General features: G+C 43.6%; 1 protein-coding gene across 2 annotated transcripts in view; it reads left to right on the top strand.

Annotated features, from left to right (window-relative positions):
- The first annotated feature begins 6704 nt into the window (after window positions 1–6704).
- Window positions 6705–13242, top strand: part of cplx2a (complexin 2a) — a 65812-nt gene continuing 59274 nt past the window's right edge. For both annotated transcript variants that reach the window (XM_023952912.2, XM_078945378.1), the window contains exons 1-2: window positions 6705–6935; window positions 7868–7938. In XM_023952912.2, the coding sequence (XP_023808680.1) occupies window positions 7908–7938 (31 nt within the window). In that variant the 5' untranslated portion in view covers window positions 6705–6935; window positions 7868–7907. The remainder of the gene's footprint in view (window positions 6936–7867; window positions 7939–13242) is intronic.

Raw genomic sequence — 13242 nt, 5'->3', positions numbered from 1 at the left:
ATGTTCTCGCGTTTACATGTACGCATGTTTACATGTACTCGTGTTTACATGTACGCATATTTACATGTACTCATATTTACATGTACGCGTGTTTACATGTACTCATATTTACATGTACGCCTCTTTACATGTATGCATGTTTACATGTACTCATGTTTACATGTACGCATGTTTACATGTACGCATGTTTACATGTATGCATGTTTACATGTACTCATATTTACATGTACTCGTGTTTACATGTACTCGTGTTTACATGTACACATGTTTATATGTTCTCGCGTTTACATGTACGCATCTTTACATGTACTCGTGTTTACATGTACTCGTGCTTACATGTACGCATGTTTACATGTACGCATGTTTAAATGTACTCGTATTTACATGTTCGCGCTTTTACATGTACTCATATTTACATGTACGTGTGTTAACATGAACGCATGTTTACATGTACGCATGTTTACATGTACGCATGTTTACATGTACTCATATTTACATGTACACATGTTTACATGTACTCATGTTTACATGTACGCATATTTACATTTACTCATATTTACATGTATGCATGTTTACATGTACCTGTTGTTGCTGCTGCTGCTGCTGTTGTTGCTGCTGTTTCTGCTGTTGTTGCTGCATTTTCTGCTGCTGTTTCTGCTGCTGCTGCTGCTTATCTGCTGTTGTTGCTGCTGTTTCTGCTGCTGTTGTTGCTGCTGTTTCTGCTGCTGTTGTTGCTGCTGCTGCTGTTCACTGGTTCACTGTTTTCTTTGCTTTGATCGGCTGTTTTCACATTTTTGTGAGACTTTTCTGTCCTTTTACCTGTAACTGTTTGAATCTCAGATTTGTTTTTTTGAGCTTTTAATGTACGGCGCCCTGTCTGACTGCGGTCATATTAAGGCGCCATAAATAACATCTAAGTTAAAGGAAACTGCCCCCAGTAGGGGCAGGAGTGGTGAGCATTCACCGTCTTTGGGGTGGAAAGCTAACACCCGTGCTTAGGGCAGCCAATGACCAAGCTGAACGCTGGGACGTGAGGACCGGTCCGGTTTCTGGGGGTTTGATGCCACTAAGCAGAGCAAACCCACAGCAACACTCTGCAGTGAGACGTGACTCCACCGAGTGGAGATCCCCAAAGCAACATCAGCTGTGAACGCGCTGAGGAGGACGTGTTTAGCAAAGCTTTCAGCAGTTGCATAAACCTTCCTTCAGTGGGGTTTGGACAAATAACCAGCTGAAAGAGGGGAGCACCTCCGGCCTGCTCCTCCTCTAACTTTCCCGTTCAGACCTCCTCAGTCGGTCCAGGAGTGGATACACCTCCTCCCATCCCTGCAGCCCCCTCTGCCTGCATTGCTCCGTGACCGTTCTACTGCACCGGCTTTCTAGGGCATGATGCACTCCACTCTGGATGCTTTCCAAATGCTTTTGAAGAGGAGAGTCGGGGGGGCAGCCTCCCGCAGTGTCTCAGAGCTTTAGCAGACAGGTGCAGTTAAAGATACTGAAGGGGAGGACGGATACAGAAGGAGGAGCTCTGTTTCTTTCAGTCTGGACCCAAGAAGTGTGAGTAATGCTGGCATTCCGGTGAATGCATAAACTGGATGCAAATCTATGTTATGGCACAACAAGGTCCCCGCTGAGGGAGGGGCTTCTTTTCCTTTGTGATGCTCGGGTGGCGGCTGAACAGCCTGCTTCCTGTTTCAGGTGTGACTCTGGAGAGTTTCCAGGTGTCACGGCGAGTTGCTTCCTTTGTCCTGCTGCTGGGCCTCAGGGAGGGAGTGACCTTTTGACTCCGCAATATGCCGGTGATGATGTCATGTTTGGGTGGAAACCCGTCTCTTCTGTTGGAAACAACAACTTGGAAAGTAAACCATGAAAGGAAAATGGAAAAATAAAGACAGCAATAAAACATTTTTATTTCCCTCCTTTCTGAGACCTTTTTAAAGAATAGTTTAATAAAGATAGAACAAGCTTCAGGTTAACGTGTTTTAGTTCAGCTGTCATGTCATGCTCCTTTTAGGTCTACCCCCCCCCCCCCCCCCCCCCGTTTTTATGTTGTGTACAAAAACAATAAAACATTCATCTACCCGGTCATGATGGCGGATGAAACTCCGCTGTTCAGCACTTCAGTCACTGTGAAGCCTTTACGCATTGCAGCAGTACACACTACTGTGTGTGATGGACACACACTTACACACACACACACACACACACACGGTTACATGTGACTCCTCCTCGCCTTCCCCTTCTTTGCGTGTCTTCGCCTCCTCCTTTCTTTCCCTCCATGTCTCTGGGGCCCTCTGACTGCAGCAACAATGATGGACAGTGAACTAATGTCCACAAAGGAGCCCCCCCAGACGCTGAACCACAGCCTCCGAGGCCAACGTGTCCTTGAAAAAGAGGCACATGACCCACCTCCGTGCACAAGGACATGCTGGCTGCATGGATGCTAGAGCACAGAGAGCCAGGATTTATCTTTGATCTATTTTTGAAATGGAAAGAGATTATTTCTGGATAGTTTTGATTTTATTTTCAGCAAAGGTTCACTGTTTATGATTGGATGTTTGTCGTGAAAAGGTTCAATTTTACAGGAAAAAACACTGAACTTGTTTATTATAATAAAAATCCATGTTTGCTGTTTTTCAGAAGCTTGGCGGGTCAAGTGATGAGGGTTCCCTCGAACGATTCACTAAAAAACAACCCCTCCATTTATCTGCCTTCAAAATCTGTCACGGTTAGGCAAACAGCAGGAAACCAAGGTAGAACACATTTGTAGCAAAAGTCCCAAAATTTACAGTATTTAAACAGACCATAACTGATAACATGGAGTCAGGGGACAGAAAAATACACAAAACAAGCTGACACTGGGGGCTCGGAGAGGCTGGGACTGCTCCAGAGGATCACCAGGGGAATGGGTGGAGTCAAGGTCAAGGAGGTGTGCTGAAAGCAGCTCTCCATTCACCACCCTCCCTCCAACGGGAGGTGCTACAGAGGTCCAGCATTGGGACGGTCTATGCACCTTCAACAAGATCAGAAGCAGTTTGTGACAGAGGGAGGGCGTTGGTGTCACGAATGGTAAAGTTGATCAAACCTCTAACCCCATCACGTTTCCCAACAAGGAAAAACCCACAGAAGAAGAGGGGCAAATGATGGCAATGGACCAATCTCTGCAGACTCCTGCAGGGATTGGTGTCCCAACTGAGGAAGCACTGGAAATAAAAATTAGAATTAAAAAGAAAACCTATCAATAAAAACAATAAAACACAGAAATAAGGTAAATTAAAATAACATTAACAATCTATTGTAAGTTCATAAAACAAGATAAAATGGATAAAATAGATAACTAAAAATAGATAACTAACTAACTAAATAAATAAAGATAGATAAATAAATATAGGTAGTAAAAAATTAGCTGTTAAAAAGATTAGTTTTGAGCCTATTCTTAAAAGCATTAATGCTCTCTGCGGCTCTCAGGTCCTCCAGACTGTTCCATAAATGGGGGCAATAGTGCTGAAATGCAGCCTCTCCATAGGTTTTGTTTTTTGCAATCGGAATGGTTAACAGACCAGAGCCAGAGGATCTCAGGGTCCGCGAAGGTTCATACTATACTAGAAGATTGAATAACTAAGAAGGCGCAAGACCGTTTAGACATTTAAAAACTGTTAAAAGTATCTTCAAATCAATCCTGAAGCATATGGGGAGCCAATGCAGGGATTTTAAAATTGGGGTGATGTGAGCTCGCCGCCTGGTCTTTGTGAGAGCTCTTGCAGCGGAATTTTGGAGAAGCTGAAGGTTCCTAATGTTGGTTTTTGGAAGACCAGCAAGCAGGGCGTTAAAATAATCAACTTTACTCATGATAAAAGCATGCATTAGCATCTCTATATTAGCAAGAGAGAGTAGTGGGCGGACTCTAGCCAGATTTCTAAGATGATAAAAAACAGTTTTTACCACCTGTTTTATATGTGGGATAAAAGTTAGCTTAGAGTAAATAATAACGCCCAGATTTCTGACTGTTTCTGAATCGCTTAATGAAAGTTCTTTTATCTCCAGAAACTGTTTCTCTCTCTTGGCTTCAGGACCGATAACTAAAATTTCATTTTTTTCCTGGTTGAGCTGCAGAAAATTATTTGCCATCCATAATTTCACATCTAAAATACAGTTAAAAAGTGCTTCTATTGGTCTTGTGTCATCAGGAGACATAGCTATGTACAGCTGGGTATCATCAGCATAGCTATGAAAACTGATGTTGTGGCTCCTGATGACATTCCCCAGAGGAAGCATGTAAATGTTAAAAAGCAAGGGGCCAAGGATGGAACCTTGAGGCACACCACAATTAATTTCATGGACCCCAGAAAAGTGTGTCCACGCTTACCATAAAGTTTCTCTCCATGAGGTACGATTCGAACCAGTTGAGAACAGTCCCTGAAAGGCCAAGACTTTTAAGTCTGTTTACAAGGATCAGATGATCAACAGTATCAAAAGCTGCACTTAGATCTAGTAAAACTAGTATTGAGATCTGACCTGAATCCAAGGCACACCTAACATCATTAATGATTTTTAACAATGCTGTCTCTGTGGTTCGTTCATAAAGCCAGACTGGTTCATCTCAAAAATGCTGTTTTGTAAGAGAAACTCATTTAGCTGAATAAAAACAAGTTTTTTTCTGAAACCTTGCTTAAAAATGGCAAGTTGGACACAAGTCTGTAGTTATTATAAAACGGAAGAGTGGGACTTTGATGTTTTTGTGGATCTTTGTGTGTCTGTCTCTGATTGTTTTTAGGTGTGGTGCTGGTGGGCGTGGCTCCCATTGGACCCAAGCTGATGCAGCAGCCTTTAAAAGAACCGTGTGGACCTCCAGCCTGAGAGAGGGGAGCTTTGCTACAACCCGTCCCACTGCAGCTTGGCGCTCTTCTCACCTGGGCTGTAGTTTGTGTTGTACTTCGTAGTCCTTTGTGGTTTTGTGTTCAGGCCCACTCTGTTTAGTCTTTTGTTTGGTTTGGTCAAGTGAAGCTGTGGGGGGAATATATATATATATATATACTATTAGTAAGTAGTGTTTTACTATTTAATAACATTTACTATTAGTGAGTTACATGTTTATTTGTACATTGTTGTTTATGTACTGATGATTAAAAACTACACAGTAAGATTACACAGAGATACTTTAGTATTAACAGATGAGGCGTTTTATTACAGACAGAAAGCAGCGACTATCGTATGTCATGCTCTGTTGTAAACCGTGCAACAGGGGGGTCATCATGGCATTTCAAAGGCGCTGATGGCTGCGTAAGAAGCTTAATGAACTCGTGTTTATCGGGCGAGAACTGCAGAGCTGATAGCAGGAGGACACACAGGTGGCTTCAACAATCACTCCGGTTGTCCAGAGTGGTCTTCTGCCGGGGACTAGACGTGCCACGGGACAGAAAGCGACTTTCAGATGACAGACAGAACTTGCGCTTAGTGAATTTAAACACGCGTGTGCAGTGATGTATTGGGCGTTCTGCAGGTCTATCATGTCCCGTACTTCTCAGTGAGGATTTTGATTGGCCGGTGGATTTTTTAGAGGTACTTTTTTTTGCTTATTTATTTTTGCTGATCTGCGATCTACCCTGATGTTCTGGAAGATCGACCGGTGGATCGCAATCAATGTAATGAGCACCCCTGGTCTAGGGGGGTTTTGTCATTGATTCTGTCACAATAACAGGCAGACGGCTGGATCCAGATGCAGCAGGTTTATGAGCTCAGCTGAACGTCCACTAAGCTAAATCAGGGTCAAGCAGGCAGGAGTCCATAACAGCCCAAGTTCATCAGAGGAGAAAGTCCGGGCGAGGTTCGGGGCAGGCGGCAGGCAAAGGGAGTGAGGAGACAAAAGATCAGGTCCAAAAAAACACTGATGAAGGCAGAATGGCTGCAGAAACGTCCACAAACTAAAACCCACAACAGTCAGTAAAGCTCCACTCTGGTCATCTTCTGATCTGTTTTGAGATCTTCCCAGATCGTCTTTTCATTCTGATGATGTTGTTTTTAGCCAAAATCTAAAAAGCTGTGTCATTTTCTCTGGACTTTTCTGCAGAGCAGCAGTTCTCAAAAAAAAAATCACCTCTGACTTGTGGGCGGGGCTTATGGCGTGGAAGTGATTCTCCACTGATTTCCCATGATCCTCTTGTTAACACTCTCTCCCACTAGCTTACAGCCCCTCACACCTCCAAACTAACATCAGCGGTGCAACAAAAATGGCAGCAACATCAGATCCATCCATCCGTCTAGTTCTGATCCAGATTCCAGCTCAGACCAGGAAAACAAAGACGTTCATGGATCTGTCTGTCTGCATCACAAGGGGCGGAGCAGGAAGCTTTTGGCCCCGCCCATTTCCATTGCTGTCACAAGTTAAATGGGCGTTACAAAAGAGATCTTTTTAAATATAAAGAAATCCTCAGAAATGCAGTTTTATTCTTAATTTTCTTTATAAATCAGAGAAATGCCACAAGAACTTTAAAAACCATTTTCTTTGAAGTGGGTCTTCAAATACCAGGACCCTAATGATTCGTTTTAACGATGTCGTAGTATTTGTGGATGACGATCCGATCTGACCTAAAATGGACCCAGGACATCTTTAGCCCAAACTTCAGTCAGTGTGACTCAGAGAAATGTCTCGTGCTCTCCCCTCTGCGCGCGTGCTCTGCCCTCCTCTGCGCGCGTGCTCTTCCCTCGTCCTGTAGGAACACTCTCTTCCTCCCCTTCCTCCTCCCTCTCCCTCGTACTGCAGCCTGACTTTGACACAGCCGGCATGTCTGCACACAGAGCCGCGCAGTGACGCACAGAAGACGACACGACCCGCTCCTGCACGCGCACAACTCTTGTTTTGCTTCTGTGCGCAGAGACGAGGACACGAGTGGAAAAGCTGCGAGTGGAGGCGTCTGTTCCAGGAAAACTACCAGCAGGTAAAGCAGTTCAGGCAGAATGTGCGGGACAGCTGCGCTTCCGCACACTTAAACCGCATCCATACACTGATGTTTGTGTGAGCTCGTAGGCGTTGAGGGCTGAAGTCCGCACAGGACACACACTGCAGCACAGCCAGAACACTGAAGGACTACCGGAGGGGGTCTGTACCGGGAGACAGTCAGGATGCTGCTGCAGGAGCTCCGCTGCAGCAAAGACAAACGACACAGGACGAAGCACAGGCAGGACTCCTGCTGGACCCCTTCAGCCCTGCAGGAGCCTCTTACATGCAGGGCTCGTAAGAGGCTCCTGCAGGAGTCCAGCAGGAGTCCAGCAGGAGTCCTGCAGGACTCCTGCTGGACTCCTGCTGGACTCCTGCAGGAGTCCAGCAGGAGTCCTGCAGGAGTCTTGACTCCATCTCCATCTCTGAGGACTGATATCCTGGTGACTAAAGAAACTGTCTCAAAATTGAAGTCAGATAAATGTTTACAATTATATAAAGTCAGTCTCTCAAATTAGAACTAAAGCCCAGCGGATGGGGGAGGGGGGGGGGATGCTCCCAAAGGCCCCTGTCCTACAGGAGCTCTGGAGTACCCCCCCCCCATGCTTTTCCTTCGTTTTGCTTTCTTTTCTTTTTCTAAACTCATCTCCACAAGAATGAGAGCATCTGATGATGAGGGTGCAGTCATGGATCAGGATGAAGGTGGCTGTGGATGAAGGGCGCAGCTGCATCAGTGCAACAGCCGTTACTTCAACCCAATTCCAAGTTCCTTCTTACCAAAACAGACAAACTGCAGGAATCTTAGCGGCGTTACTATGTTACTTGTGTTTCTTCATCACACAGAGGCTTTAGGTCTTCATCACCATCCCATCAGACTTACAAAGCCTGTATTGTGTGCATTTACAGCACATGTATTCTGTCCTCTGGCTGCAGGTCTGTCCACAGAAACAGGAGACCCCAGAAGTGCTTCATCATGAATTTTATAATGAAAGCTGCGATGGGAGGTGAGTAGTGTGCCTGGCATGAGGTTGATTTAACAGCACTGCAGTGAAATGGATTCAGAGGGATGTGAGCAGCTGCAGCGCCGCTCTAGTACCTGCTGGGTAGTTCTGGGTGAAGCTGAGCAGAGGTAATCCATCCAGAGCCTCAGCACTGACCTCAGCTGCAGAATACACCATAAATTAGCTGAAGAAAGACAACAATGGATGATTGGAAGGTGGAGTGAAGGTCTTTTTGCTCTGCGTCTGTTTCACGTAGCGTTTCATGTCTTCAGCAGCAGCTCCACACATTTCTGAGGTCTGCTCATGAACTTCTGCCCAACCTTCAAACCGTCCTGTGGGGGCACAGCTTCACCTTAGGAGACCTTCACATTTGGCTTTAATAATCAGGCTGATAGGACTTTATATCAGCGCCGTCTCAGGCAGGAGAGATAAGAGACGATGAGCATTTTTATGATACTTTTGTCCTTTAAAGCCTTTAAGTATTATCCTCATGAATATTATCTCAGCTTTAATAGTCCCTAATTAGTCATGATAATAGGGCTTCATTTCAACATTTATTCCAATAACTGCAGAGGATGCTGGTGGTTACACCCCAGGAATGATCCAGGTTCCGTGGTGGTGGGCCGTTGCTGTTCAGTTGGGCTGGAGGAGTTTAGACCTGACTCCTCATTGGGATGCAGCGGAGGCAAGCACTGCTTTTTACTGCATAGCTGTGACCGCGCCATGAATTCTGCTCCCCATCAGTCAGGCTGTTCACCTGTGTGTGTGCGTGTCTGTGTGTGTGTGTGTACCTGTCTGGGTGCACAAGTCTTGTGAGATAAATGCCATCATTAATGTATGAATGTACTTCAAAGCTGGAAAGAGCTGTGTGCAGACTGTTGGTGCGTGTTGATGTGTGTATGTGAGAACTACTTCATGCAATGTACTTATGACAGTGGTATGTTAGGAGTTTGTAGCATCGACTGCCCCCCCCCCCCATTACCCCCAATCCCCTGTCTAACATCCCACTCTCTCCCTCTCTTTTCCATCCGGTCCAAGTAATGCATAGAAAAATTATTATTATAAATATAGCTTAGCCTCAACTACAAAAGGGGTTTATACAAATATACTCTGTCTGAAAATCATAAACCCCTATCGTTACAGTAAAATCTGTCCAACACTAGAGGCCTTCAGCTCGGATCTCCCTGCTTAGCTGTTGGACAGACAAGTTAAAAAAACAGACCTCACACACCAAACAGAAATGAACTTGATGCTAAAAAATGATGCCAGGAGTCCAGATCTGATAAAATGACACAAAAGCAAAGAAAACAATTATTTGATTTTTTTAGCTGAAAAGCACAAATGTTATTTTCATTTCCAGGCTTTGTTAGTTTTGTTCTGCAGCATCTTCATACTTGTATAATTCTGACAGGATATAGCAAAATACGGAAAGTTAGTTAAGATTTAAGTTGATTTATTCTGGAATAACATTCTTGTCTGTTTTTTATTCATATTTATGTTTTAAAAAGTTAAATTTTAAAGTTTTAAAGTTAAACCTGTTTGGCCGACGACCTTAGGTGTGTTTTGGATTATGGCCCCCTGTGCGATTGAGTTGGACCCCCCTGATCTAAGGTCTTTGAAAAACTGGTAAACAAACAAGTAATTCATCCTCTTGAAACTCCCAATACGCGGACCCCCATACAGCAACTGCCATTTGCTGTTTAAAGTGGACACAGTTGTGATCTCAGTAACTTTGAAAGTGGTGAATGACATCAGGTGTGTCATTGATAAGGAGTATTGTGTGGCTGTGTTTGTCGACTTTGCTAAAGCCTTTGGTTCTGTCTCAGTAGTCCTTAAACATCTCCATCATATAGGTCTCTCAGTGAATTGCGTTGCTTGGTTCAGAAGTTACATCACAGATTGTGTAAAATTTGTGCGTACAGCTGGCCACCAATCTTCTCCACCCCTAGTAACCATGGGGGTCCCTCAGGGGTCCATCTTGGGACCAATTTGGTTTATAATCTATATAAACGAAATTGCTCATGCTGCTGGTAATTCCTTCATTAATTTTTATGCTGATGACACTATTTTGTACACATCCAGCCCTTCCATAGAGACTGCCATATCATCTCTTCAAAATAGTTTCAACGGTTTGCAACAGGCCTTCTCCAGTTTACGAATCCGGATCAATACTAGCAAACTAAATTTATCATTTTCAATAGTCATGCAGTTCTGACGCCTTGTGAGGGCAGTATTTCAACCTTCGGCGATGTAACACTGCAATGTGTCAGCTCATGTAAATACTTTGGTATTTAAAATAAATACTTATGTGGCTGGACAGTTCACTTACCTTTGACTCTCATATGAACACAGTAGTAGCTAGGATTAAACCGAGAATTTCTGTACTGAATAAACCATCTTTCACTCAATCTGCAAAGCATAATCTGGTAAAAATGACAGTCTGTCTTGGACAATGGTGACATTATCTACAGATCAGCTACAAAAACTCTCCTTCATAAATTGGATGTCCTTCATCACACTTGTTTTGTCAAAATGGCTCCCTTGAATACCCAATACAGTGATCCCTTGATTATCGCGGGGGTTACGTTCCAAATAGAACCCGTGATAAGCAAAACCCGTGAAGTAGAAACCTTTATTTTTTTACAATTATTATACAATGAAATACACTATTATACATTGAAAAGAAAGAACAAACCATTTAACAGGATAAATCAATTGTTTTTAACAAATAAAAGTACTTTAGAAAAGTTTTTTCAACAAATAACTTCTGTAGTGTGCTGTCAAATAATAATTTCAATCATCGATAAGAACAGAAGGCTTTAAATTGCGGAGATTAGCCCCGCCCACCGCGACCCGAGTGGATTAAACGGAGGAAAATTTAAAATGATTATGAAAAAAATAAAAAAGTACAGTGGGACAGATAGTGACTCCGGTCTTCTTTTTCACTGCTCTTCATACTGAGCCGCTGCATCCTCTGCAGCGTTTTTTCCTTTTGAAGCCCGCGGTGCAGCTGCAGGTGTGTTTGTTCGGGAGAGGAACATAGTGATAGGCAGTTGTTGTCGCTCTTTTTTCTTCTTTGCTAAAGATCCTTATACACCGACATGCCACCATCGATTATGTTGGAGAACTGTAATGAACGGCTCATCAAAGGGTCCCATTCTTGAGCTACTCGCTGAGTGACTTTTTAGCCAATCAGAATGCAGAACACAATGCACAATCCAAATCCGTGAAGTAGCGAAACCGTGAAAAGTAAACCGTGATATAGCAAGGGATCACTGTACTGCGATTTATGGAATCTTGTCAAATGTCCTTCACTCCACTCTCGAAGGCGGTTGCATTGGTATCAATTACAAGACTCTGATTGGGGAAACTCCATATTACCGTCGTTCCCTCCTTAACATCTCTACCAGTACTAGTAGTTTGCGTTCTAGTGATTTTCTCACTATGGTTGTACCCAGGGTTCATAGCACCGTGGGCCACTCGCATTGTTTTTTTCTGCCCCCCATGACTGGAATTAGTATGAGAGAACATTGAAGTTGTGTACCGTCGTCTCGTTAGCTGCCTTTAAGACATCTTTAATAGATGTGGTTTGTGATTAATAGCCATGTTTTGAAATGAAATTGCAAACATACCTGTTGGCTTCAAAAACCTCCACACGCAAACATTTCAACACATACACAATACAACTACAGCTGGCACACATACTTATGCACACAAACACACACATGTAAAGCACATTCCTCTGTCACTATTAGTGCAAGGTGAGCTGGCACCTGTGCTCAGGTGAGTGTCTGTGTTTTACAGTGATGGTGATAGACTGTAAAAAGAAGGGGGGTGCCCGTTCACCCCCACGCCGAGACCCCCATTGAAAGGGAGGCAGCAGTGGATATGGTTAGAAAAGAATCTTTCTGCAGAGTTTGACTACACATCCCAGTAGTTTGACAACTGGCTTCGCTGGTGTTTAGAAGTCATGTCTCCTCTGTGGTTTTTCCATCAGGATTTTCGTCTGTGTGTTAAATCTTGCTGTTTTTGATGATGAATGTGTGAGCACGAGTCTTTGCAATGTTGAGGATGCTGACGGTTCATTAGGTAATCCTCTGAGGTGCCTCTGGTTACAGAGACATGAAAGAAAAGAAAGTGATGCTGGACTGACTCAGCAAGGCTGCAGTCTAAAATGTGTCCAAAGCTGCTTTTTAATCAGGATTTACTGACATGAATTGGACCAAGCTTTAACAGATCTTCCCCATTTCCCAACTGTAACAAAGAAGTTTGGTTCTTTTCTTTTCCTAAAAGTATTTAAGTTCACAGAGAGCTAACAGCAACATCCATCAGGAAGTGTGTGACTTTTGTCTGGTAGATTTTAATTTGCAATTTTTCTTAATACTTGTAACACTCAAAAAAACCATTTACAAGGTCTTCTGATGGTTACATTACCAAGGGGTTCCTCACCATGTAATGCAAGCCAACACACCCAGATACACACAAACAAAATAAACCAGCCACTACATCTGCTAGTCACAAAACGACGTTTTTATAATGACAGAAAACTGAAATTGTCTTTGACAATCCTTTGACCAAAAAAACCCAGAAGAAACACAAAATACTCCCACAGGAAAACCCCTAATAAATAAACATCCTTTTTCCCGCAACAAACGAACCCGTTGAAACAAGAAGAAAGAAAAAAAAACAGAAAGAGAGATCCACAGTCAATAGTTCTCCGTCCGCTCCTGGAATGATGCAAAACAAAAAAATATTGAATAATCCGGTGGAAAAAAAAAGTTCCTCCAAAACGGAAAAATGAAGTCTCAATCTTCACATGGTACCATGACTAAAAAAAAAAAGTACATCCCAAAAAATGAATATAGGGTCGATCTCACCGCTTCCTAGAGGGAATCCAGAACTGCTCCTTCGGGTGCGCTCCTCCCGTCCAGAACGCCGCTTCCGGGACCCGGTCCTCCCGCAAGTGCTCCGCCAAGATGAGGGTTATATTTAATTACTCTCCCGCTATTCTTCCACTACTGTTGGATGAAAACGAAGGGATGACAAGCTGCGGCTGCAGACTTTCCGCGTCTGGCACCGCCACACCCCCCTCCTTCAGCGTCTGACGTCCCTCTTCCGCGTCTCCCGCTCCTCTTTTTTAAATCACCTCTGGTTTCCGCCTCTTATGAAGGTTCACCCAGTCAAAAGCCCCATAGTCAATGACGCCGATTTTCATATTCATAGACAGTGTACACAGGATTTTTTTTTGTTATAATTCCCACATTTTCTTTTCATATGCATTTTCCCTTTCGTTTCTCCTTATATTTT

Source organism: Oryzias latipes, chromosome 1 (assembly GCF_053564925.1).
Source record: "Oryzias latipes strain Hd-rR chromosome 1, Olatipes_Hd-rR_3.1".
NCBI classification, from domain to species: Eukaryota; Metazoa; Chordata; class Actinopteri; order Beloniformes; family Adrianichthyidae; genus Oryzias; species Oryzias latipes.
Note: the sequence above shows the minus strand (reverse complement) of the source record. Positions and strands in the feature narration are given on the sequence as shown.